At 35.4% G+C, this 25,449-nt stretch overlaps 1 protein-coding gene across 1 annotated transcript in view; it reads right to left on the reverse strand.

Annotated features, from left to right (window-relative positions):
• Positions 1-511: 511 nt before the first annotated feature.
• The window catches only part of LOC149804481 (centromere/kinetochore protein zw10 homolog), a 30,645-nt gene continuing 5,707 nt past the window's right edge, over positions 512-25,449 (reverse strand). Inside the window, exons 3-7 of the mRNA XM_089940697.1 lie at positions 17,162-18,288; positions 12,703-12,878; positions 10,891-11,091; positions 4,560-4,694; positions 512-2,883 (exon numbers count right to left, since the gene is read on the reverse strand). Coding sequence (XP_089796823.1) covers positions 2,510-2,883; positions 4,560-4,694; positions 10,891-11,091; positions 12,703-12,878; positions 17,162-18,288 — 2,013 coding nt within the window. The 3' untranslated portion in view covers positions 512-2,509. The remainder of the gene's footprint in view (positions 2,884-4,559; positions 4,695-10,890; positions 11,092-12,702; positions 12,879-17,161; positions 18,289-25,449) is intronic.

Consider the following 25,449-nt stretch of genomic DNA (forward strand, 5'->3'; position numbering starts at 1 on the left):
AAAAGGAAAAGTTGTTGCAATGGGCATTCATTCACAATAAGACTCCAAATTTCAATTTTAGCTAGACGCGCCATTTTCTTTCGAATGTCGAGCGTGTGACTAAGTTCAAATTTATCTGGGCGGAATTATGTGCACATTAATAATATTGTTATTGTGTAATGATGAATCTGTCCTTGTGTATTTAGTTTGGAATATAGCATACATTCAGTTATTTTGTTTCTTGTTGTGTATTTTGTTAATATAATTAAGCATTAGGTAGAATTAAAAATAATTAGCATATAATAAAAAGGTTACTGCATTTGTATGGGAAAATATGAACTCATTTTGTCAGATGAATATACTTACATATTTACATCAGAAAAAACTTGTTCATATTTTCCCATACAAATACAGTAACCTATAATTATCTGATGCACAAAAGTAATATATATATATATATATATATATATATATATATATATATATATATATATATATATATATATATATATATATATATGTATGCATGTATGTTATGTTTTTAACAATTTGTATTCCCTCTGATAAATGAAACAAGTTTGTGAAAAATTCAGTTTTTCAATGAATTCAAGGATATAAAGTATATAAACTAAATTAAAAACAATTCAAGGAATTCTCAAGGCTACTCCTCATATACATGCATTTTTCAAGGTTATATGAACCATATTTGTCTAATGTTTAAAGACTCCTATGCCAGGACACTTAGTGTGAAAGCTGGTCACAGATCACACCTTACAGCATGGGTGAGTTAAACAAGTGGGACTGAAATCACTCACCTGACTGAAATCTGTCTAAAAGCCAAATATATTAGATGATTTTGTTCTTCCACATGCATATTTTCTGCAATTTTGGAATCAGGAAATACCTATGTGAACAAAGGACCAATGTAGTCTTCTACCGCTAGGGGTAGTCCATGTTCTATTACGAACTCAGTACATAACGCCTCTGCATTTATAAAATTTGCGTCCACAACTTAGTTCTATTGTAATAAAGAAGTTACCTTAGTACTGGAGTTAGTGAAATGAGCTAATTCAAGGTTTTCTTATTTTACCACAATGACCAATATTAAAATCCTTTCCACACAGACTGAGGGGCGTGAAGCTGCCCTAGAATGGAATGCTGTATTGTGTAATTCATGTATTCATCTCTGAATCGATTTTTCGTCTTTTCCTATTCCATCTGTGAAATTATCTGAAAAACATTTTTGTTCTAACACACGCATCGACTAGAATAAATCTGACTTGACTTTTAGCACCAAATACCAACAGATTGGTTCTGTACCAGATACGAATTTGAACAAAGAATCTGTGAGCAAAGATTAAAAGTTAGAAAACCAGTCTGTTTTCTCCTAATCCATACAGCTGCTATAAATAGAAACTGAGGTCAAAAGTTTTAAAGTAGAACCAGCATGTTTTATGGAAATAGGACAGCTGCTATAAATAGAACATAACACTGTCAGGAAAGTGCATGCAAGTCTACGGACAAGCGTAATCTTATGTCGTAGTTACATAGAAGCCATCTTTTTTAGAATATGGTCTGTGGGATTAATGGGATGTTAATAAAAATGAGAAAACAAATTGTTAATTTTTTTGGAGGGGGATATACCGAAAACATGTAATCCGAATATATTTATGCATAAGGCGTAATTTAGTGAAAAAAGTGTAATGACTATGCCAAAAGCATAATGGTTGGCATGTATGTGTACCATATATAAATGTTTGCCATATCCATTCATCATGTCCTTATATCATGAATTTTATTCCACATGTTAGCTTTGATAGACTTCATGGATTGAAACTGCATTTGGTATGAGCCTTTTATTAATAAGTCCTTTGTTATGTTAACATTTTTCGTACAAAATCTGACCCAGTTTGCATTTGTTTTGACTTCTAACTGCCAATTCAACATGAAACAAGCTTTCTTCAATTGCACTATATTTGCAGAGACAAGATATTTCTAGTTGAAACATATGCACTAACTAGAGTTAAACATGCAGAGAAAGCCACATGCAAAATGTTCAATTATTCCTAGTTGAAACAGATCGACCAACTCGAGTTGAACAGGCAGAGAAAGCCACATACAAAATGTTAAATTATTCCTAGTTGAAACAGATCAGCCAACTAGAGTTGAACAGGCTGAGAAAGCCACATATAAAATGTTCAGTTATTCCTAGTTGAAACAGATGGCCCAATCTGAGTTGAACAGACAGAAAGCCACATAAAAAATTTAATTCATGAGATAATGTCAACACTACATTTGTGGATGCAAGCTTTAAAGACTTGTTTTTTTGTCTGGATTGCTATTTTTTGAAGCTGATATTCATATTGTACACTGACTGAGGTTGATATCTCTTTGTGCTTCTTGTCCTGTTTTCACAGAGCTCCAAGGAAGTTTTTCTTCAAAAGTATCTAAATCCCAATTACGAACAAATTTGTGAAATGTTTCCAAACACTTTTGTGTTTTTTGCATCTTGTTTCAGTACTTTATTTCACTATTTAATCTTGGCCAAGACATTGGCCCTTCTCTCTGTATTTTGAAACAGAGCTCTAATTAACTGCTTGACCTCTGTGGCAGTAAACTCCACAGCAAGTGGACCCTTTCCAGCAGACCATCTGTCTGAAATTTCTAACAAATTAGCATTCAGGACCAGATCTAGTTCTTTAAACCTGTTCCACTTTGACACGTTTCTTTGCAGCTCCACGCTGACATTGATGTTTTCCCCGCCTTCAGTGTGCATCAACTCTTGAGCAATCGCAGTGATTCTTGAGACCATGCCTGACAGGTGCTTGGCATCATCAGTAGAGATGTCCTCTAAAGACACAACACTATCTGTCAGCTCAGCAATTATGGCATTCAGTAATGTGCCTAAAATTGAGAAAATAAAACATCTACAGTACTAACTCACTATACCGCTGTTCATGAGAGCAATAAAAGTGGACCACTTTATATGAGGTTACCTTATAGTCAGGTTTTTTATGCATAATACCATTACATAATGAAATGAAATCCATGATCATACCCACCTGATAAAGGGACCTTTTACTGTGGTACCTTTTTTTAAGAAAACACCACATCAGCTTTTATTTATCAATGACCAAAGTCCTCCAATGTTATCCTTTACAACAGAATGAATATTAAAATTGTTCAAATTCATTTATAACACTTTCCAGTAAAGATCTTTTATTTATTTATTTATTAAAGTACGAAAGAATTTCAATTCACTTAAATTCATCAGGAAAAATGAATATGTTCTAGATAATTGGAAGTTCTAATAAAAAGAAAGATAAATTAGACTCACCATCCCAAGATAATAACATTTTCTTGTTTGGTGCTTAAAGGTACATCAACACATAAAAGGTTATAGTGTTTGGTCAATGAGAAAGAAGTGCCTTGCATAGACATTATCGATGGAAACTGATCCAGGTTGAATGGTATGTATTAAAACTGGTGACCTTTGATTTGCAAGAAAGGTACGCTAACCAATGAGCCAATGTGACTCCCTTGTAAAGTTCTAAACAATCTCATGATAAACATTTAGTCTTCTCATAAAAGTAAAAGTAAACATTCTGATATAGTCTTTATCAGAGCTGACTTCCCTTCTTTCTTCAGCAAAAAGCAAAGGCATCTTCCACAGCGTCAATGTATGCACTCCATGAACTTTAGTCAAAGTAAGTGGTCCAGAATTAAAGTCATTATGTTAAAAAAAAAAAAAAAAAAACATTTTTGTTCTTGTAGTCAGTGACCTTGACTTTTGATATTTTGACCCCAAAGAAAAAATAGGCTTCTTTCTTACCCAACCTGCACCTCACCCACAAACCTTTGTGAAGATACAAAGTAGAAGTGATAATTGTGTGCAGAAACCGTATTCTTTGTTTAGTCAGTGACCTTGACATTTGACCCCAAAAATTGATAGGCTTCTTCTTTACCCTCATTGCAAACTATCCATGTCAGGGCCAGGTCTGAGATGCAGAATGTTGTTGTGCAGAAAAAAGTTCTTTCAGGCAGTGAACTTTTCACCCACAATCAAAGAACTTATTTCTTATCCAAAGTGCAACCTATTCAAAATGTTTGGTTCAGGTCTGTGACAGAACTAATCTTATTGTGCATACACCATTTTCTTTTTTCGATAATAATGACCTTGACCTTTGACATTTGGACCATGCTGGACCTGATATGGAGGAAGTAAATGTCCTGCTACTTGCTACTGTGTTTTGAAACCTCACAACTCTGTTTTCCTCAAAGAGGAAATAAAAAATAATCAAGAAAATTTAACGAAAAAGTTTCAATTCTGCTTGTGTGAAAAGCAGTTTGTACCTATGGAGTTTCCAAACTTCTGATGTTTCCAAAGGAAAAATAACTGACTTTACAAAACAAATGGTGACTTTTTAAATGGCTAATCATGTACCAACCAAAGCTTTTGTGTGCTAAATGTTGTTCATAAATAATTATCTATAATTTGACATTAGACTTTCAAACACTTATGCGGATAAAAACAAAACTTACATACCATTTTCAAGATGTGAAATATAGCAGCTTCTTACCCATAGATTTTCTAAAGTTGGTACTGGGAAGGACTTCCTGCCAAACATTTTTCAGATGTTGAAGTTGATGCAGCACCTGCCTGATTGATTTGTCTGCAACAAAGAATCTCTCCTCCTCTGATACACTCTGGAATCCTGCAATAAAAAAACCGTGACCTTTAAACTCATCAAAGAAAAGCATTTGTAAACTAGACAGGAAGCTGATACACAGGACAAGAGACTCATGGTGTCCTCCAAATTCACACGTGGCTGGCAGCCTAAAAGTCAAATGTAATAGCAACTGAAGGAATGGCAAGCAATTTTCACAAGAAAATATACCCATTTCTTCGTACATGGTGAAGGTGAATCTAGTAATGTAGCCATTGAAAGCAACTGTGCAACTAATTGCCTCTGGCTTGCAAGTTTAAAAGGGCAAAAACTCCTACAAAATCACGGAAGCCCAATAATTGGTCAATATGCACATCTTCATAAGCTGACCCTATTATGTGCCACAAGTAACTGAAATCCATCAGTAGCTGCAACTAATTACACTGAAAAAATATTCAATCATTATCTGCATTCAGCTGTAAGCTGAAAAGAATCATCTCTTACCAAAACTGTAAAATGATTGGATGATATATACTTCTTACCAAAATTGAGTAAAAAGTTTCCAAGTCTTTAGATACTTAACAGTTTCACAGCAATCCACTGAAAATTGCAAGACCAGTGACAACATTGTGTAATATTTTGCATCAAATGAGCAATAACAATGTGCTTACTTATAACTATACTAATCAGCTGGGGCTCATATAGAGCAGCCAACAGTCTTAAGAATGGTACAAGAGAAAATAACAGTTACTCAGGCCTGAAAGTTAGGTCACAGTGAGTTACTCATCTTGAGATACAATGATGTACAAATTTTCAAGATTGTACCTGAAATAGGGCCTAACATATTGAGGGTATATGAAACAAATAGCTGCATGTACAAATCATTCAAGTGTGAAAAAATCAGGTTACAGTGACATAGTTTTGGTGTGGACGAGTTACTTCCCTTAAGAAACCTCTACGTGCCTAGTTTCATGAGTACAGTTAAATAATCTAAGATATTGCAGGTATAACAAATAACTGAGAACACAAAAGTCACTCAAACATGAAATCTGGTAGCAATGACCCAGTTTTGATATGGTTCGATTATTACCCTTGATATAAATCCACATTACATTTTTCATAAGTATGCATCCACACACCTATAGTGGTCACCTCATTATAAAGCTATTCTGAGGAGCCGTAAAGTGTATTGCAGTATATTAAAGATTGCCATTATTGTACATTCATTATATGGAAAATTATAATCCAATTAGTATATTGGTATCCATAATCAAACCCATGTTTGAGAGGATGTCAGCTACAATGCAGAAAGAAATTGATGACGCACTCTTGAAAGTCATTGTTGGAAAAGTTCTTCCACTGAGACTCATTAGAAACTTCGTGATGCTTCTTAATCAAAAGTAAGTTTTGAATGATAAAACTATAAATTATTAATATTTATTTAAAATGACAGTGAGAAAACAAAAAAGTGTTAATCCATTTGATTCTAGATGTCAACACTGTAAGATGTTCAATTGTGAATTTTCATACATAAATTAAGCAATGTTTCATTAAATATAATGCTGTCCTGTCTACTTAAACATTATATAAATTCAATGTTTTCACGATATTTAGACACAAGGAATATTTCAAATACATGTATGCCCTGTCTTGTCTGACTACCATCACTAAATGTTTCAAACTTTACATTTTCAGGTATGAAATTCCAGGTCATAAACCAGTGAGAAAAAAGTGGAAGAGAAACTACATAATGTTCTTCATATAGCTGTTGCTCATGATACATGGACATCATTAAACACAGAAATGTTATAACACAGTGACAGCACATTTTATTTCCAAAGATTGGGAATTGAAAAGTGTTGTGTTAGAAACAAAAAGTTGAAAGCAGTCACACTTGAGAAAACATAAAAGAAAGCCTATTGGCCACTCAGAGGTGATTGAGTCTTCCAACACCAACTGGAGTCACTGGTCATGCAGCCAATGAGATAAAGGCTTTTGATTTACTTCAATGGAGTCGATTTAGTTGTTATGGTCAAAGAATCAATCTTATTGTGAAAAAAGCTTTAGCTATACCAGAACTGTCACAAATTATTGCAAAGGGGTGCAAACTTGTGACCTTTCTCCATCAAAGCACAAGCATAAATGATTTGCTAATGAGCAAGCAGCAGTTACTATCTGATGTAGGTACTAGAGGACACAAGCTCAAGATGGATGTTCCAACTAGATGGAATATCACTCATGACATGCTTAAACGACTGCTTGAATGGACACATTCTATTATGGCTGTTATCAGTGACCCAAACATAAGCAAGTCAGCAGCTGCAACGTTGAAAAAATATGTCAATACAGCTGATGAACAAGCATTGGTTGAAAAAGTTGTGGAAGTTCTCGCACCATTCCAGAACGCAACAAACAGTGTTTGCAGAGACAAATCCCCAACCCTTCATAAAGTTATTGCAATACTTCTTAAACCTGCCAAATGTGTGGACACAAATGTTAATGATCTACCTCCAATTGCCAAACTTAAAGATATAATGAGACAAGAACTTGACAAAAGAACACAGTACAAAGCTTTAGTTCTGTTAGGCTGTTTATTAAATTCATCTTGAGTTTCTACTGACATGCTCTGAATTTAAAGGTTGCTCTTGATATGGCTGATGTCAAAGTGAATGTCAAATTGGAGCCAGGGACTAGTGATGAACAGCCTTCAGATACATTGCCACCTCTACCAATAGTACCATCACTGCTAAATGTCAGAGATGACAACGATAAAACTGTGCTGACACCTGGTCCACCAATAAAGAAAGCAAAGTTCAATGTTTACATGGGTGATTGGTTGCAAGATGTTGTTTGCCTTGGTGAAAGTCAACAGCCAATAATAGATGTCAGCCACCAGGAGGTTTCCAGATATTTAGCTGCTGCTCCATCTGATACCAATCTGACAATGTTACAGTAGTAGAAACAAAATTGCCAGTTCCACGCCTGTCTTAGCTTACTAGCTCAGAAGTACCTAAGTATTCTGGGATCATCTGTATCCAGTGAGAGGGTATCTAGTCTGGCTGGACTTTTTGTCAGCAAGAAACGGGCTCGTTTAAACTGTGACAATGTGGACTTGATAATATTCTTAAACAAAAACATTGACTACAGGTAGTGCTGGTGTAACAAACACAAGAATAAGCAGTATTCTGAAAAATGAGTTATGTGTTCAGTATTACTCAAACATCTGATTTGTATTTTATTGTACCTTCTGTTTAACTTGTAATATGAATAACATTTTGATCTAGTCTTTAGAATTCTGGTCTTAGATTTTTTAAATCAGTATATGACTTTGCTGTTAAACTGTTAAGTTAATAAATGTAACCAATTTTTGGTGTTTTGTTTCAGTTTAAATGTAAAATGTGGATTATTGGTTCATTGTTAGTGCAATAATCAGTATTCTGAAAAATGAGATGATCTGTACTAGTCAAACCTTTGATTCTGTTTAATGTGGATAACATTTTAGTCAAGTTTTAAGAATTCTAGCTTTAGATGTTCTATCTTTACATAATTACATGATTTTGCTGATAAATTGTTCAGTTAATAAACCTGTGAACTTTTTTTTATTTCGTGAAGTTTTTTTGGGCATAAATCTAAACTGCTTTGATTGAACTATTAGTAAATAATGACAAGCAAGAAAAGCATGCCCTTCTATACTTTAAGCAAAAGACAAATCACATATGATTAAAAGTTTTCTTGCGGATTGCAACAGTCTTTCAGTCGCATAAAACTGATATGCCAAAGAAAGTTGCTTTCATTTAAGAAACTTGTAGAACAAAAATAACACAATGTAATAAAAACTATTATTTTTATAAGGTTAAAGTATATATATACATATATATTGTTATCAGCCTCGGCTCTTACAAAGAGTAGCAGAAAAGAGTGAAGACAACAAGCTTTGCAAAATTTAACAAATAATTTACTTCCCTAGAATATCAAGTGAAAAATGAGAAAAAAGAACTAACAGTTTTACAAATCAAATCCAAAAATAATCCAAGAATTAAAAAATAGAAGTCCTAGTAATAAAAAGTCCTGAATGAAAATGAGTTCGAATCCCGATGAAATCCAAAATGGAAGACAATGACATCTGTTGTAACCTGCGAAGCACTGTTACGTCAACAGTTTCTTGTTGAATCACAGAAAATATTATTCCAGTTTTTAATTCCGTATAACTTTCTGCGAATATCTTTGTCCAAGAATTTTGTAGGAGCAATTATGTATTTCTAGGGAAAAGAATCACTTGAAATCAAAATAATTTGAAGAAAATAAAATAATTAGCCCAAACTGGACACAACATAAAACAACTTGACTTTTCAAGTGTTAAGACACAACTGAAAAATTCTGATCATAACATGAATTGTAAGACTAACTAAAACACAAAACAGAGGCCCAGACGGGGGTCAAGAGTTCACCTTTTCAGAGTGAAAAGAAGTTTGTTACATGATAATTATCACGTCATCCTGGTATGGCCTTGACTTAACTTAATAATTCATACTCGGAGAAAGAATTTAAAACAAACAAAAAAAATGTTTACCAAAACTGTCACTAGTTCTGAAACAAGGTCAGAAACTAGATACAGAGTTTCTATTATTAGGTGTTTATCAATGAAATTAAAAAAAGGTCAGGTCAAACAAAACTGAACTTAATTCTGAAGGAAAAACAAATAAAAGTAACAGACATTAATTTAAATTACATGCAGATAACTATATATATAACTATATGATTACTCCTGAACATTTGTTAACATTTTGAACTCTTGAACAAAGATATTACTGTATAACAAATACAAATTAAAATTTACTTGTAGTAACCAATTATAATCAATTATCAGTAAGTTGTGTGGAACTGATGATCACTTATAAACTTCTGATTCCCATCACTACTACATACCACTTTTCAAGATAATTAAGGTCCAAAATATTAGCTGAATGAATGAGCTGAAACAGGATTTGAAGAAATAGCTGAAAATACATACAGTACAGCTCATACAAGGTTTCATTTCTCCACCCATTGTAGTGAAGCAAGTAAGTCCTTCCATGCTTGCTCTACACGGAAGCACTACAGTGAGTACCTGCAACTCATCACTGTGACTCAGTACAAATGTGTTGTGCACATGGCGGGGGTTGAAAAGCATATTCTGATTGACAATTGAATTCAATTGTCATAAGTATTTTTTTTAAGTTAAAACCCTATATTTATGACAATCCATTCCAGAGAAGTAAAAATAACTATTTTCAAGATGGCTGCTGTGATGGATATACTGGATGACTGACAGCATAATTTTGGTTTAGATCCATCTAGACCTTGGGATAAATGTACATAAAGTTACATGGCAATTCTCAAAGTAGCTTAGAAGGAGTAGCAATAAACTTGTGCTAATGGACGTACAGACATTGGACGACAGGCAACAGGCCATCTCATTAGCTTTCTGTTTTATGACTAATAGAGCTTAAAAGAGACCACATCCACTATGTGGGCCCACATAAGACTGCTTTGCTTTATGATCAAATGAGCTAAAACAGTTTGCTTTAAAATCATTTTTTAAACAACCCTGTACAACAGCCCACATTAAGGAAGTAAAAAATGTGATGATGCCATGTGTTTTCATTGATTCCCTTATGAGGAATGGTCATATCCCAAACAGTCTTGTTTTTCTTAAATGTCCAGATCCTGTCACATCTAAGCATGAGTAAAAGAACATAGGATAATATACACTCTGTTGTGTGCAAATATTTACCGAAGCATGAGGTAAATGTTAGAGCCTGAGGGTCCTACATCTATCCCAAGTGCACAGACAAAAAAATGCAGCAAACTGTATGATTTACCAAACAAATGTACTTTATTATTATTTGCAAATCCAAGATCTGAGTACAGCTTACGTCAATTACAAAATTAAACTGATGTCAGTTTAGAATGAATGAATGATATGCATGGTTGAAATGAAGAATTCCCACCTCTACGGCCAAAATTAGAGAGCAGGCCAACAATTCTGAAAAACAGCTTTGGATTTATAAAGCTATAACCATGCACATGATTGATTCTACATAATCTATTCATTATTTTCTTATTTGTAATTAAATCAAATATAAAATGAATAAAAAGCATCTGGGGACATACTGCTTTGTACAAATTTCTGGTAGTGCATTAAAATGAATATTTTCTGAAGAAGCAAATACACATACCAAACAAAAGCAAGTCAAGTTCTTACCACCAGCTGCCTGCAGATACTCCAAGAGTTGAGCTTTCTGTTGAGCTAACTGCTGAAGAAAGCTCTCTGTTCCAAGTCGACGAATCTTGGGGACCAAGTCAACAAATGTGGTACTGATGTTCGGTGGTAATTTCTTACTAAACTGGTGACCCAAAGTCATCAGATGATGGCTGATGAACATGCAGTTGTTATAATGCAGAGCTGAAAGGAAACAAAAAATGTTAAAATCAAAAACCCAGTACAATAGAACCTATTGTCAACTTGGAATAAATGCACTTAAAAAGTTCAGAAGTGTGATCTGATTCAGCAAAGGCAAACATCAAATTAAACTAAAAAGATTTTCTTGTACACTTCGACCTTAATTACCACCAGTGCAATTTCCGTAACTGCAGTTTCAAACCCAATGGGTTCTTGCTATATCTCTGAACTTAAAGGTTTTTTTTGTTGTCAATTGCAATGGCAATCATCTCACCCATCATGACACAAAGGTTTTTTTTGTTGTCAATTGCAATGGCAATCATCTCACCCATCATGACACCTTGTATTGACTGACATGAAGTTGAGGTCGATATAATAGGTTTACTGGTTCATAAAGCTTAATATTTACCAAAACAAATGTGTGTAATTGTATAACAAGACAGCATGGACACTGTCATGAAGTTGGGGTGAATGAAATAAGCTTACTGGTTCATACAACATAATATCCATTGATGGTCTATAATTGTTTTATTATATGATTTAGAGAATAAAACTGCATATTCTTTTCAAATTTTACAAATGCTTTTTCAATGGTATGATGTCAAGAACTTTAATAAGATTACAATGTCATGTAGAAGTTAATTATATCAGACCTTGTAACATGAACAGATATAACATGTAATGTTTGTGCCATCCAGTGAAAAAACATTTCTCACAGCTAAGAATTTTTTTTCGGAGGTTTCAAACAACAGTATTATCTTTGAACTGATGTTAATATGAAGTGAAGTGCAATAAATGCCTTGTTCCGATTTTTCCCCATGTGAAGTTTTTCATAATGAATATCTGTTAAATTTTATTTCACATATTCTTGCCATGTGAAGCTTAAAACTGCCAAAATAGGTTAATTTATGTATATGTGTATTTGGGACTTTTCTACATACGGAGTACTATATTTTTTTGTGTCAAAAACTTAACCCATGTGAAACTTTTCAATGACGATATTTTTAAGTATGCGTGTGGTTTTTTTTCTTTTCCAATAATCTTTACTGAGGCAATAACACACTAATGCTCAGCAAACCCTAATGCTTAAATTCTAAAGAGAGAAGAATTTCCTTTAAATCAATACCATAAATGCCTTAATGTAAATCACCATCAAGATGAGAGAAAAAAGTATCTAAATAGATGGGACTTCATTCATGAGTACTGACCCAGAAGTAATAATTGTGACCCATGTCATGAGATTTGATTGATATGTTCCAGACTGCTGAGTCATCATCAGAAACAATCTGCTATCGTTTATTTTTCACATGATTTTTATTATGTATTTTAGTATGATAAAATATAGAATTTATAGATTAAAATTTTCTACATACCTAAAAGTCAAACTGGCAAGGTGGAGCGGCTACTCATATTTTGCACCAATCTGCAGTGAAACTAGCTGCCATGGGACCAGTAGGCTGGCAGCAATTTGCATGATTCACTTAACACGTCTTTTAAAATATATTTTTTGTAGGGTAAATTTTTAACTGTAAATATATGGTACTAAATAACCTAAATTTGTTGTTTTGCCATAAAACAACAAATCATGTACTAAGCTTCTTTTATTGTCAGTACCTGAAAGTTGAGGTAAGTTTTCTAAGCTTTGTTTGTGGTAAGTTGGAAAAACGCAACAGAAGAGTTCAAACATATTTCTGATTGCATAATACATCTGGACAGCACACTGTGGAGAACTCTCTGAAGCCTCTTGCAGGGTTTCATAGGCCATGGTCATTAACTGCTGGACACATGTACTGAAATGCAACACATATTTTTAAAATATAAACTGAATCAACAGGATTTGAAAAATGTGAACAGATGAACATTTCTATTTATTCACAAATAAGGCATGGAAATTGCACAAAATTCATTTTCCTTTTAAAGAAGAAATCAACATTTACTTGTCAAAATTTCCAGCCTTTTACAGGCAAGACTTTTTCTGAATTTCAGCCTTATACAGTATCAAACATCATGGCTATTTAAGGACTATTTAAGCTGTGGAAACATTGTCCCCAATTGGTAGTACTGTGTGCACTGTTTTTCTGGTACTGCTACTCACTTTACCCCTAAATTTTTTACATCCACTCATTTTAGAACGCCAAGCTGTAAGTTCCATCAAGCTGTGTGAATAAATTGCAGATACATGTACATGTAAATTATAGGTACACATATACGAACATGTAAATAGTTGATATATGAACATGTAAGTAGCAGATATACATAAATGTAAATAGTAGAGATATGTACAAGTAAATAGTAGCAGCAGCACATGAAAAGACAGAGCACCAACAAACTGTTCATTGAATAGAGTTTCTCATGGACAAAACAAAGTGTACACATTGCAAACCACTCATGACAGTATGGCCAGATTGCAAACCACTAGTGACAATATGACCAGACTGCAAACCACTAATGATAGTTTGGTCAGATTGCAAACCACTAATGACACTATGGCCAGGTTGCAAACCAGTAATGACAACAAGACCAGACTGCAAACCACTAGTGACAATATGATCAGATTGCAAACTACCAATGACTGTTTGGTCAATTGCAAACCACTACAAACAATATGACCAGACTGCAAACCACTAATGACAGTTTGGTCAGATTTCAAACCACTAATGACAATATGGCCAGACTGCAAACTGCTAATGACAATATGGCCAGATTGCAAACTACCAATGACAATATGGCCAGATTGCAAACCACTAACAAAGTATGGCCAGACTGCAAACCACTAATGACAATATGACCAGATTGCAAACTACTAATGACAATATGGCCAGATTGCAAACCACCAATGACAGTTTGGCCAGAATGCAAACTACTAATGTCATTATGGCCAAAATTGCAAACTACTAATGACAATATGGCCAGATCTGAAACCACTAATGACAGTTTGGCCAGACTGCAAACTACCAATGACAATATGGCCAGATCTGAAACCACTAATGACAGTTTGGCCAGACTGCAAACTACCAATGACAGTATGGCCAGATTGCAAACCACTAATGACAGTATGGCCAGACTGCAAACTACCAATGACAGTATGGCCAGATTGCAAACCACTAATGACAGTATGGCCAGACTGCAAACCACTAATGATAGTTTGGCCAGACTGCAAACAACCAATGACAGTATGGCCAGATTGCAAACCATGAATGACAGAATGGCCCGATTGCAAACCACCATTAACAGTATGGCCAGACTGGGCTATATAGTACTGTGTAAGTTAAGGAATTATAAATTAAATTAAAAAACAAACATGAAGGCCAAAAAATATAAAATCCTAAGATACAGAGTTAAATTATTAGAATAAACTGCACTCTTTTCAAAATTTCATGACCTCAGCTGGTTAAACTTTAAGGGACACATCATAAGGTAAAAAAATTTGCTTCCATTAGTTGGCACTAACAAAACTCTGGAGTCTTTCTATATCCATGAGCAAGCTGACCAGCCAAGGGAAACAGCTTGACAAAAGGAATGTGCAAACCACTTATTCATTAAATATAGGTCTCTGTGACCTACATTTCTCTCATAAGACTCACATTCAAATCTTAAGGGAGGCAGGTCTATAGTCTCAAAACTCTCAGACCAATGGGCACACCCACTGTATGGTACTCATGAAGTATATTTTGTACAGGCAAGGCATGACTTGTGCATGTCTTTCTTAGCCTTGAACTTGTTGCATTTATTACACTTACATTAAAACTGCAGCATGTTAGTAAGTCAATGAAACAACATCATTACTAACTTGGTGAGCGAGAAATAGTCAGTGTGCATGAAACCATGAATAACACTAAGCATTAATGATAGCATGTTGTACCATGTAGTCTAAAAATTGACAGTGATAAAATGATTTTTTTTTATATAAAGTATTTGCAAAATAAACATTTTTATAATTACCACCTGTTGAGGAATGAATATTAATCCAAATAAACCCAAAATCCTATATGGCTGGTTTGAATTTAACATAAACTTGGCTTCAGAGTGACTGATCATATTCGATGTTGTTTTAAGTAAGTGAAGCTTAAAAACTAGTGTCATCCGATGGTGGCAGGGGGATGCAATGAGCAGGAGTTATTGCTTTTCGTCTAAATGAGATGGACAGAAAAGATTATTTCTGTCTTTTTTGTAGGGCTGGATTCAGGAGGTAGCAGACTTATATCCATAATGTTAATGTGATCCAGAAAATATGACAGAGAAATATGTCCAAAAATGATTTAACACTCACTAAACAGTGACATATTCCAAATGACTCGTTTAAACACCAAACTGTGTGACTCGGCAACTAATAATGTCTAGGAAAATGACTCAATACAACAAACTCTTAACTAGTCCAGGCCATCGATAAACCTTGACCATTTATATTTATTCTTGAAGGATTACAGTTTACATTTATTTGACAGTGTTTATCTGAAAATATAGGTTTTAAACAAAATATTGCCCAGCTGATACAGTGTAAAAGTCCCTTAAAAATATGTATCTTTAGAAAGACCACATGGGATTTTATTTACGCAGAATTCTGTGTCAGTGTAAACTTGGAAATGTCAATCAACTCATTGTACCTGGAAGATTATTTTTATTTTCACCTGAAATGGTAGTAGGTGACAAACTTTTCTTGTTACTTCTAACTTAAAGCATGGCTGAGTCTGAAATAACTTCATATCCACAATGCTTAGATACATAAAGAAGTTGTTTTCAATTGGCTGTTTCACCTGTGGTATTACTGAAAAGAGGAAAGATGTACAGAAGCTTGTCAGTGATTACAAGTTATGAAAATATTCTACCCATTATAAGAAATAAGCCAAAAAAATGAAACTTTTGAGATCAGAGTATTTTTATAAGCAGTACATTGCCGATTCCAGAGCTAGAGTTTACATCCAAATTTTAAACTTCCTGTCATTAAATCTAATGCAAATTCGTCTATCTGGCACATGGATATACACATCTATGCGGCACATGGATATACACATCTATGTGGCACATGGATATACACATCTATGTGGCACATGGATATACACATCTATGTGGCACATGGATATACACATCTATGTGGCACATGGATATACACATCTATATCGCACATGGATATACACATTTATCTGGCACATGGATATACACATTTATCTAGCACATGGATATACACATCTATCTGGCACATGGATATACACATCTATGTGGCACATGGATATACACATCTATCTGACACATGGATATACACATCTATCTGGCACATGGATATACACATCTATATGGCACATGGATATACACATCTATCTGGCACATGGATATAGACATCTGTCTGGCACATGGATATACACATCTATCTGGCACATGTATATATACATTTATTTGGCACATGGATATACACATCTATCTGGCACATGGATATACAAATTTTTGCAAAAATGAGGGTGAGTTCAAGATCTGGAGAGAAAGGGAGCCTGAAGATGAACTCATGTGTCCAGTAAGCAAAAACATAGGTCAAAATTCCACTCATGTATGAAATATGAAAATGTTTCTAACCCTGGAAAAATGGAACAAGATATGTGTAAATGCAGTCTTTGGGCTTCATGATTTAAATACATTTAGATAAATTAAGATCTAAAATTAAACCAGCAAACTTATGATAACAGCCAAATGTGCCAATCAAAATGCTAATGTGACATAGCATTAGCTTTGATAACAGTCAAGTGTGTGATGGGATAACATTCAAGTGACAGATATGATAACAACCAAGCACGTGAGATAGGATAACAATCAAGTATCAAGTGTGAGGGGGAACAAGGATTTTCTGTACTGGTATTACCACTGGAAAATCTCTACCTATACTGATAGGAAATGTGATCAAATAGGTCAAGACTGCATATAGTTTTCCTCAAGGCTCTAGACTTTCATATGCAATCAGTTCTCAGATGAAAATCTTAAATCAAAACTTAAACAAGGGACCTGACAACTATGTCCTCACATGAGAAAAGTGATAACTAACTTTTGATTTTTCACCAATGTGGGAACTCGACATCGAGATCATTACCTGATGAGACATGTAGGCAGTCTGAAAGTGTTAGGACTAAGTTGAACTTCTGGTGCCAACTCCAATTTCTTGGCCTTCTTGCTGGTATAACCATGTATTATTGGGGGTAGGTCACCGAGAGGTTTATCATTCGTAACCAGTGTGGTATTGTGAATCTCTGACGTCATCAGTTTTCTGGCCTCTTCCAAAATGCCCTGACATTTTTTGTTGGCAAAAAGAACATTTACATTCTGGACATAATCCAACAAAGTTGTATTATTGTCGTTGATGAAATGAAGTTCCAAAAGTTCTTTGTGGGTGTCTTTTGTTAACTGAACTACTTCTCCAAATTTCTCCAGCTCTTTGGTAGAGGTAGGTATTGCTGGTATCAAACACTCCTTCACCGTCATTTCTAAAAGCTCCCCAGCTACAATTTCCCCTAACCTCTCCAAAAGTGTCTCTTCCCCATCATCAATTTTAACACAGAATAAATTTTCTTGGAGATGGAGAAGACTTTGATACAGTCTGCTAAACATGTCAGGTGGTGAGGGAGGAGAAGGGCTGCTGCAATTTTTGTAGCTGATGGAGAATACTTTAGCCTGCTCTGTCACCGATACCTGGTTCTTGCAGTCTGCTCTTGTGATCATGGGTCTCAGCAAATGATCAAGGAGTTGCTCACCAAAACGTTTCAACTTTTCGTCCAAGATGTCCAGTTTATTCATGCCAGAAACGATGTTTTCTGCTAATTTTGAGTTTACTCCACTTTTCAAAAGTTTTAATTCAATTATATGAATGGCATCATTTTTAGTGTCATCCTCTTGAACATTCCATTGAACTAACTCTTTCCATCGGTCCCCAAGATCAAAAAGCAGTTTTTCTTTCTGGACATGGCATTCTGTTCTAATTGCAAGCATAATCTGCAGCTCATGTTCATGACCAAAAACTGATTCCGCTAGTAGGGACTGGATGCTGTATAGGGTATCTGCAGCTGTCCCATAGTCCTGAACTCGGACTGCATGTCCCACATTGTCCAAACCTTCTTGCAGCTTGACCAACTTCTGTAGGATGACCATCAATGCATTGACGTCCTGAAGCTGTGCAGTCAGGTACTGGAACTCTCCAGTGGACAAATTCAACTGACTTTTGATCTGCAAGAATGAAACTGAAAATCAGCTGTCTGTACATTTATGCATGACCTATCTTACGGACAAAACATGTTAAACACTGTGTGATATCCAAATCTAAATTTTGCAGGAAAAAAAAATATACAAAATCAGTCCATATCTGGAATAATCTGGAGCATGAAAATTTTATTCAGACTCCAGACTCAGAACTAGGAATATTGTGATATTGAAATGGTGGAAATAGGAAATGCCATCAACTTTATACTTACTCTTACAAACTGACTGATGCTACTTGTATTTCAATAACCAAAAAAGCTCTCTAAACAAATTCTTGAACATGAATATGGGTCCAGTACCAGAAACTGGAAGTTCTAGTAAGAAGACTGCTCTGATTGAAGTTCAAGTTCTGTCTGTATGATGTGTTATTATCACTACAGGAAAAGGTCTTAATGAACAAAGAATATTTTACATACAGAAGGCTGGTATAAAAGGAAAGGTACGTCTCTATTTCCAATATTACAAAGATAATAGCATACATCATAGCAAATGTGCATTGAATTCTATTAAAATATGCAGAAATTGAGCGTGAACTTTCACCTTCACCAAGAGTACCATGAATGGCACATTATCACATTATATACACAACTCTATGTTTAACAGTCCTGTATGCAGGCTCTCAACACAATGAACTTATGTGCAGGAACGATTATTTTTTTTTATCAGACTCACTATGACTGTGACCTCTATACTCTAGACACTAGAATATATAGGTTTCTATTGAAAATGCAAGCCATCCACATAAAATAATCAAGAAAATGGCCCAACACAATGGTTATTCTGCAAAATTCAACTCTCATGGAACCATACTGACCTTGAAAAATGACCATTTTACCCCCAAATCAACATGCCTCTTCAATACCTTAAGTGCAAGTCCTCTACAAACATTGGTCCAGGTAAGTGCTGTAGAACTAATCTTAATGTCCTGAAACCCATTTTCTTCTTTCAGTCTCAGTGACCTTGATCTTTAGAGAGTTGAACCCAGTATCAACAGGTCTCTTTCTTACCCTAATCCACAAAACTGGTTAATTGTAGATGCTGGATAACTTGGGTTATTGTGCAGGAAATTGTTTCCTTCTTTTAGAGTGACTCTGATGTTTGAACTTTCAAACTGAAAACAACTGGATTCTTCCTTTCCCCATGTGTAAACCATTCACAAAGTTTGGTAATTATAAATGGTGGAAACATTAAGTTATTGTTCAATTTATCTTCATTAAATCAGTGGCTTTGACATCTCATCTTTTGACTCAGAAATCTAAATGGTTCTTTGTTGCCCAAGTATACACGAAGTCTGGTAACTGTAGATGGTGAAGAACTCAAGTTATTGTGCAGAAACCATTTTCCTCATTTCAGTCAGTGATGATGACCCTAAAGAATTGAGTCTGAAATTGATTGGGTTCTTCTTACACCCCCACCCACCCCCCGTGCAAGTAATCCACAAAGTTTTGATGACTGTAGATAGTGGAAAACTAAAGTTACCGAACAAAACAAAAGCAAATTGGTAACAGACAGATTGATGGATGGACAGCATTATTACAGAATTCATTCTGCCTTAACATAGATTTTTTTTAAAAAATCACTAACACGATAAACATTGCTCCATGAATGAAATCTCAAGAACAAATGACATACACAGCTGAATTGTTTTTTTCTTGTTAACAACTGAACTCTGCTTTTGAATTGGCAAAAAACTAGATATGCCATTCCAATCCTAAAATTGCAATATAATGCCAATGAGAAGAAAAAAAATAGAAAAATGAATAAGTCATACACACCAAAAGGAACTTCTTACAAAAATCCCAACCAAAAACACTATATGGGCATCACAATTATAAGTCTTTTCAGCTTTTGAAAAAGCAAGGATAACTTAGGGCTGCTAAAAAAAAACACAAGTCGGGCTAAATAGGATTATTTTAAAAGGAAACTGTGAAATTACTGTGAATTACTGAGAGAGAAAAATACAACAGGATATAGCTGGCACCCAGTATTAATGGTGGAGGAAGAACCCAGAAAAACCCTGGGAAGAACCATTAACCCATGGGAAGCTACTGGGAATCTTTCTCATATTCACAATGGCAACGCTGAGACCCATGTGGACAGAGGTGAAATGTCAGTGGTCATTAAAGACAGGTGCATGGACAAACTGGCCAACTGGGGTACTTATTCAGTTTTGAACTGTCACTTTAATCATGCAGCTGTAAAGTTGCAATTGCTCAACTGTAATATATGGGTTTGAATAGCTGACCACTATGGTGTAAAGATGCTTGTCATTTATATTGATGTTTCAGAAACAACCAAAAAACAGTTATATTCCTTGGCATTTAATTAGATATCTGTAGCTATTTGTAATTATAATAATGTAATATAGGTATTCCTATCAGTTTTAATTAATTATGTTATATTTTCTGCCGAGCTCATGTGAAGTCATATGGCCAAAATGTATGTCGAAATGACCAAAACAGGTCTATTAACATTCAAACAATCAGCTAAACATCACAAAGCCATAAATGACTTTACTTCACAATAGCTGTTCATGCAGTGTACTCAATTTTCATGATGAGTGTTTTAAAAAGTTGAGATAGTATGTCCAAAATGAGAAAAGTGTATGTGAAAAAATGGGAGTCTGACAAAAAGTAAGTACAATTAGGTAAAACAAGGACCCTTAATAATAGAAACGAGCAGTGTTGCTCTTTGAAAAGGAAGAGAAAAAAATCGGCCACTAAACTCACAGAGGGACATAGAGGATCAACCTATTTTCTAGATACTGATCACAAAAGATTCTCTGTTAGAGGCTGATCTGGACTGAATGATGCACGTTGCTTGAAAACATTTATCTGCAGAGAGATCATTTGAAATGAGCCAAGTGTGATAGTGGAGAATTTATGGGATGTTGCTTAGGATAGAGCCCTTGTGCTCTGAGAGAAGATCACTCCTCACAGGTAAGATCCTGAGATAGTCCACCTGCAGACTGACAGAAGATCACTTCTCTGAGGTAAGGTCCTGAGATAGTCAACTAGCAGATCACTCCTCTGAGGTAAGGTCCTTAGTCCACCAGCAGATTAACAGAAGATCACTCCTCTAAGGTAAGGTCCTGAGATACTGAGATAATTCACCAGCAGATCAAGATCACTGAACCATGATCACTAGGGCCACAGAGAAGCAATCAAAATGAGTTGAGCCATGGAGTGTCAGACTTTATGATGGACCTGTGGGATCATCCTGAAGGGTGATATGGCTTAAGTAAACAGATGATCCCATCTCAGGATGATGGTGTCCACTGTCCAGGAGACTTGTTGTTCAGCTTGGTGGCAAACAATCCCAACAAGGGAGTTCCCCAAAGATGGAACAGGGAGTATGCCACAGACTGGTGGCAATACCATTCCATAAGAACTATCTTCCCTTTCTTCGACAGACTGTCCAATAAAATGTTCTCTACCAGGAATGGGAAGTAAGTGAAGGAATATTTCCACTGAAGCTGTCCAGCAAAGGAGGTTGTAAACCTCCTTGCCAAGAAAAGGTGCATGAGTGCCTCCTTATCTACTGAGGTACACTACTGACGCGTTGTTGGAAACTATCATTTTTATTCTCCTGTACTGATTTTTAAAACTTTTTAAGAGCAGTATTTTTTCCTTTTGTCTTTAACATGTATCATTAGCTGGATGCCATTTTTAAAAAAAGTATATAATGGACAATTTGATCATGCATACAATGGATAGATATGTGCAGTTTAAAGCATCCAAGGTAAAACTATAAAGTTAGTCTGGTTCTCTGACCAATTCCACTAAAGCTAATGTGATACTACGATCCATCTCAAACACAGACACACCAATTATCCGGATTTTACCACAACAGTCATCTTTGTCCTTTTATTTTGCTCCCCTCTCATATCCCTTAAGTCCATATTTTAAGGGTCATTTTCGTAAGACTTAAGCAAAATTCATAAGGGTTGGCAGGTCTGTAATCCTGCCAAAAAGCTCTTGGTACAAAGACTAAGCCAAATGGCCTCACGTGAAACAGCAATTCAGACAGACTCCCAAATAGCAACAATGTCAGATGCTCAGACACAGACAATCCCAATACCAGCCAAAAGAAAATGTAAAATGACCACGCAAGTAACAATTAATACCCAAAGTAATCCTGCACTGCAAACAACAGTACCATCATCTCAGTCATGTGTCACACCTGCAACAGTAATAAGTGTACACTATTGGCCCTCAGCTCAGACAAGTCTGTTGCCTGCACCAACAACTGCATTTCCCAGTGCTCAGACAAATGTGTCAACATCAGCTCGATTAGCTCACACAACTGAGACACCAATTTCAGCACCTCTTCCTCCAAGAAATGTATCTGAAATACAAACCAGAGTCCAACACATGAAATCACAAGCCAGAAAAGATAGGACTCTAATAATTGGCTTTTCAATATTGAAAAGTATAATACCAAGAAGACTTTTTTAAAACAGATGTACAGACTTTAAGAGGTGCAAAAATCAACAACATCACGGGCAGAATAATGAATACTGACCTAACCAAATTATTATTTTAGTAGGTGGAAATGATGCCAGTGAGGGAAGGTCACTAAATCAAATCAGAACTGATGTTAAAAGTTTACTGTATGCTGCTAGGTATTGCAGCCCAAATACATGTAAAATAATGATATCAGCACTACCTCCTCATGTGGACACCAGGGTGAAAGAAATCAATGATCTGATAATTGACCTATGTAAAGATTTTAACCTACAGTACATTCCACAATACAAATCTTTCTTCAGAACCAGGATGTCAACCTAAGCCTCTACCACAGAGACAAAATTCATTTAAGCAGAAAAGGAACTTCTCAACTACTGAGAAAGATTAACATGTATGCCCCCATTTTCAGGCACTATAATGAAGAGTACTGTCTCAACTGTGGAGAAACTGGGCATGTGACACAGGTATGCCAACAGATTGAGTGCTTCAGATGCCTTAAATCTGGACACAAACAAAGACTGTCAATCAATGTATTATACATGCTAGGAAGCTGGCAAAGAAAAGAATTCCAGTGCTTCATTTATAACAAATCTAAATGTTCCCAATGAGACTATGGACATGTTTTTCAATCAATTTTGACAAGTTTGGTCGTATTGAGATTGGGCAGTAGTTATCAGCATCATCCTTAGAACCAGATTTGTGAATAGAAGTTAGTTTTGCAGTTTTCCATATTTTGGGGACAATACTTAAATGGATCATGAATGTTATGCTATCTAAAATAGCAGGTGCAGAAGATTTAATGAGTCATGGACCAATCTGATCAAGTCCTGTAGCTTTCCTGGTATCAAGTTCACTGAGACATCTTTTAACAAAAATGTTTGATACTGGTGGAATAGAAAAACATACCTCCTTAGAGATTTTGCTGCTACAGAACTTTTTCAGTTCATTAAAGTTGTTTTCTATACCTGGTTTTTTTAACTTTGTGGTAATGTTGGTTAAAAAAATCACTGAATCTGAACACTCCCTTTCTCAGGAGACAAGATCATGTGCCAACAATAGGTCCCTAGGGCAGAATGGGGATGGTGCAGCTCTTCCCTCTCAGAAGCATGCAACTCACTCTCCACCTGTTAATACCGTCCCTTAGAAGGGGGCCCAGTAATCCTAGGAGTCTCCAAGGAGCTGTGGGTAATCTTTCTCTGAGACCTGAGAGACTCGGAGAAAGAGAACCTGGAAAACTGTGATGAACACAATGATACCTTTCTCTTCACTTGGTAGATTCCACAGCTCATCAAACCAAAGGCTTAAAAATGAGCAGCCATCTTTCCTCTTACAGTGTATATTGCATAAAAAATAGTGGGCGGGGGGTCCCCAAGTTTATTTCCTGTGGCCACACATATCCACACAAGTCCTTGCTTAGACACTGATCCCAAAAAAAATGTTGAAAGAATATTTGATAAACACAAAACTTCAAAGCTGGTATGCACCAGGTAAATTGGGGACTAAATATATGCTAATGTAATTTATTCAATTAAAAGACACCTTACATAGTTGTTTGGTTGTTTGACAAAGAATAAATGTTAAAAAAGGAGCAACACTATGCTTTCAGGAGAAAAGAAGCTATAATTAAGTCAACCAGGGACTACTTGATTTTTTTTTATGCCAGAAAAAAAACAAGGTTACATGTGCTAACTATACAGAAATATTTCGGTTAGGCTATCCAAGACTAAAAATAGAAAGATCCTGAATTCATTAACAGAGTACAAAAGATGAGAGGAAAAAGTGGTTTGTGACCTGCTTATCATATATAAAATGTCACAATTCACCATACAGGAATACAATTATTCTTCGGTGAGTCTGTAGACTGCAAAATGTAGCAATATGGAAATTACAATACATTACCTACCTTTGCAGCTTTGAAACTGCTATTTCAATACTAATAAAACCACCAATTTGATACTAACACCCACAGATTTGAAGAAAAAAAAAAAGACTTACACATATGTACATAACAAAGAAAGCTTAATTAAACTATGATAAAAACCTGTCAGGTATGGGGCCATCCATTTAGTATGTACACAAAGATCTGGCAAAGATTGACTCCTCCCCCTCACTGTACACATGAATACTTTTTACACCCCCTCATCTGCGTACATATGCTTGATGTACCCCCAATGCCATAGAAGCCTATATTTAATCCAACCAGAAACCATAAAGGATTAATAATATTAACGTGTTTAATCATACAGATAGTCCACTGACGCTGAATGTCTGGCTGCATCGAAAAAATAAGCCATGTAACTTTAAACAGCTTGTCTAGTGTCCGCTAAAATTCAAACGCAGACTAAACCCAATCAAACAGGTTACGTATTAGACAAATTATTATAGAGGTTTCACCCCACCCACCCCCGTTTCCTATGCATACATACATTATCAGTAGACCCTACCCATCATACACAAGTGTATGCATTTGGGTTATCCCCCTCCCCTTCCATGTTTATGTACTAAATGGACGGCCCCTATAGTCCTGATGTTTATGAAATATAGTTAGCACATAAGATAATTCGCTCATTGATTCAAGTAAGCAGCAGATAATCTTGATGTAAACTGCTGACCTTACAACATGGCAACCCAAAAATATAATGGAGAGGACATTCATGCA

The sequence above is a fragment of the Sinohyriopsis cumingii genome, chromosome 2, assembly GCF_028554795.1.
Source record: "Sinohyriopsis cumingii isolate HCF-2022 chromosome 2, ASM2855479v2, whole genome shotgun sequence".
NCBI classification, from domain to species: domain Eukaryota; kingdom Metazoa; phylum Mollusca; class Bivalvia; order Unionida; family Unionidae; genus Sinohyriopsis; species Sinohyriopsis cumingii.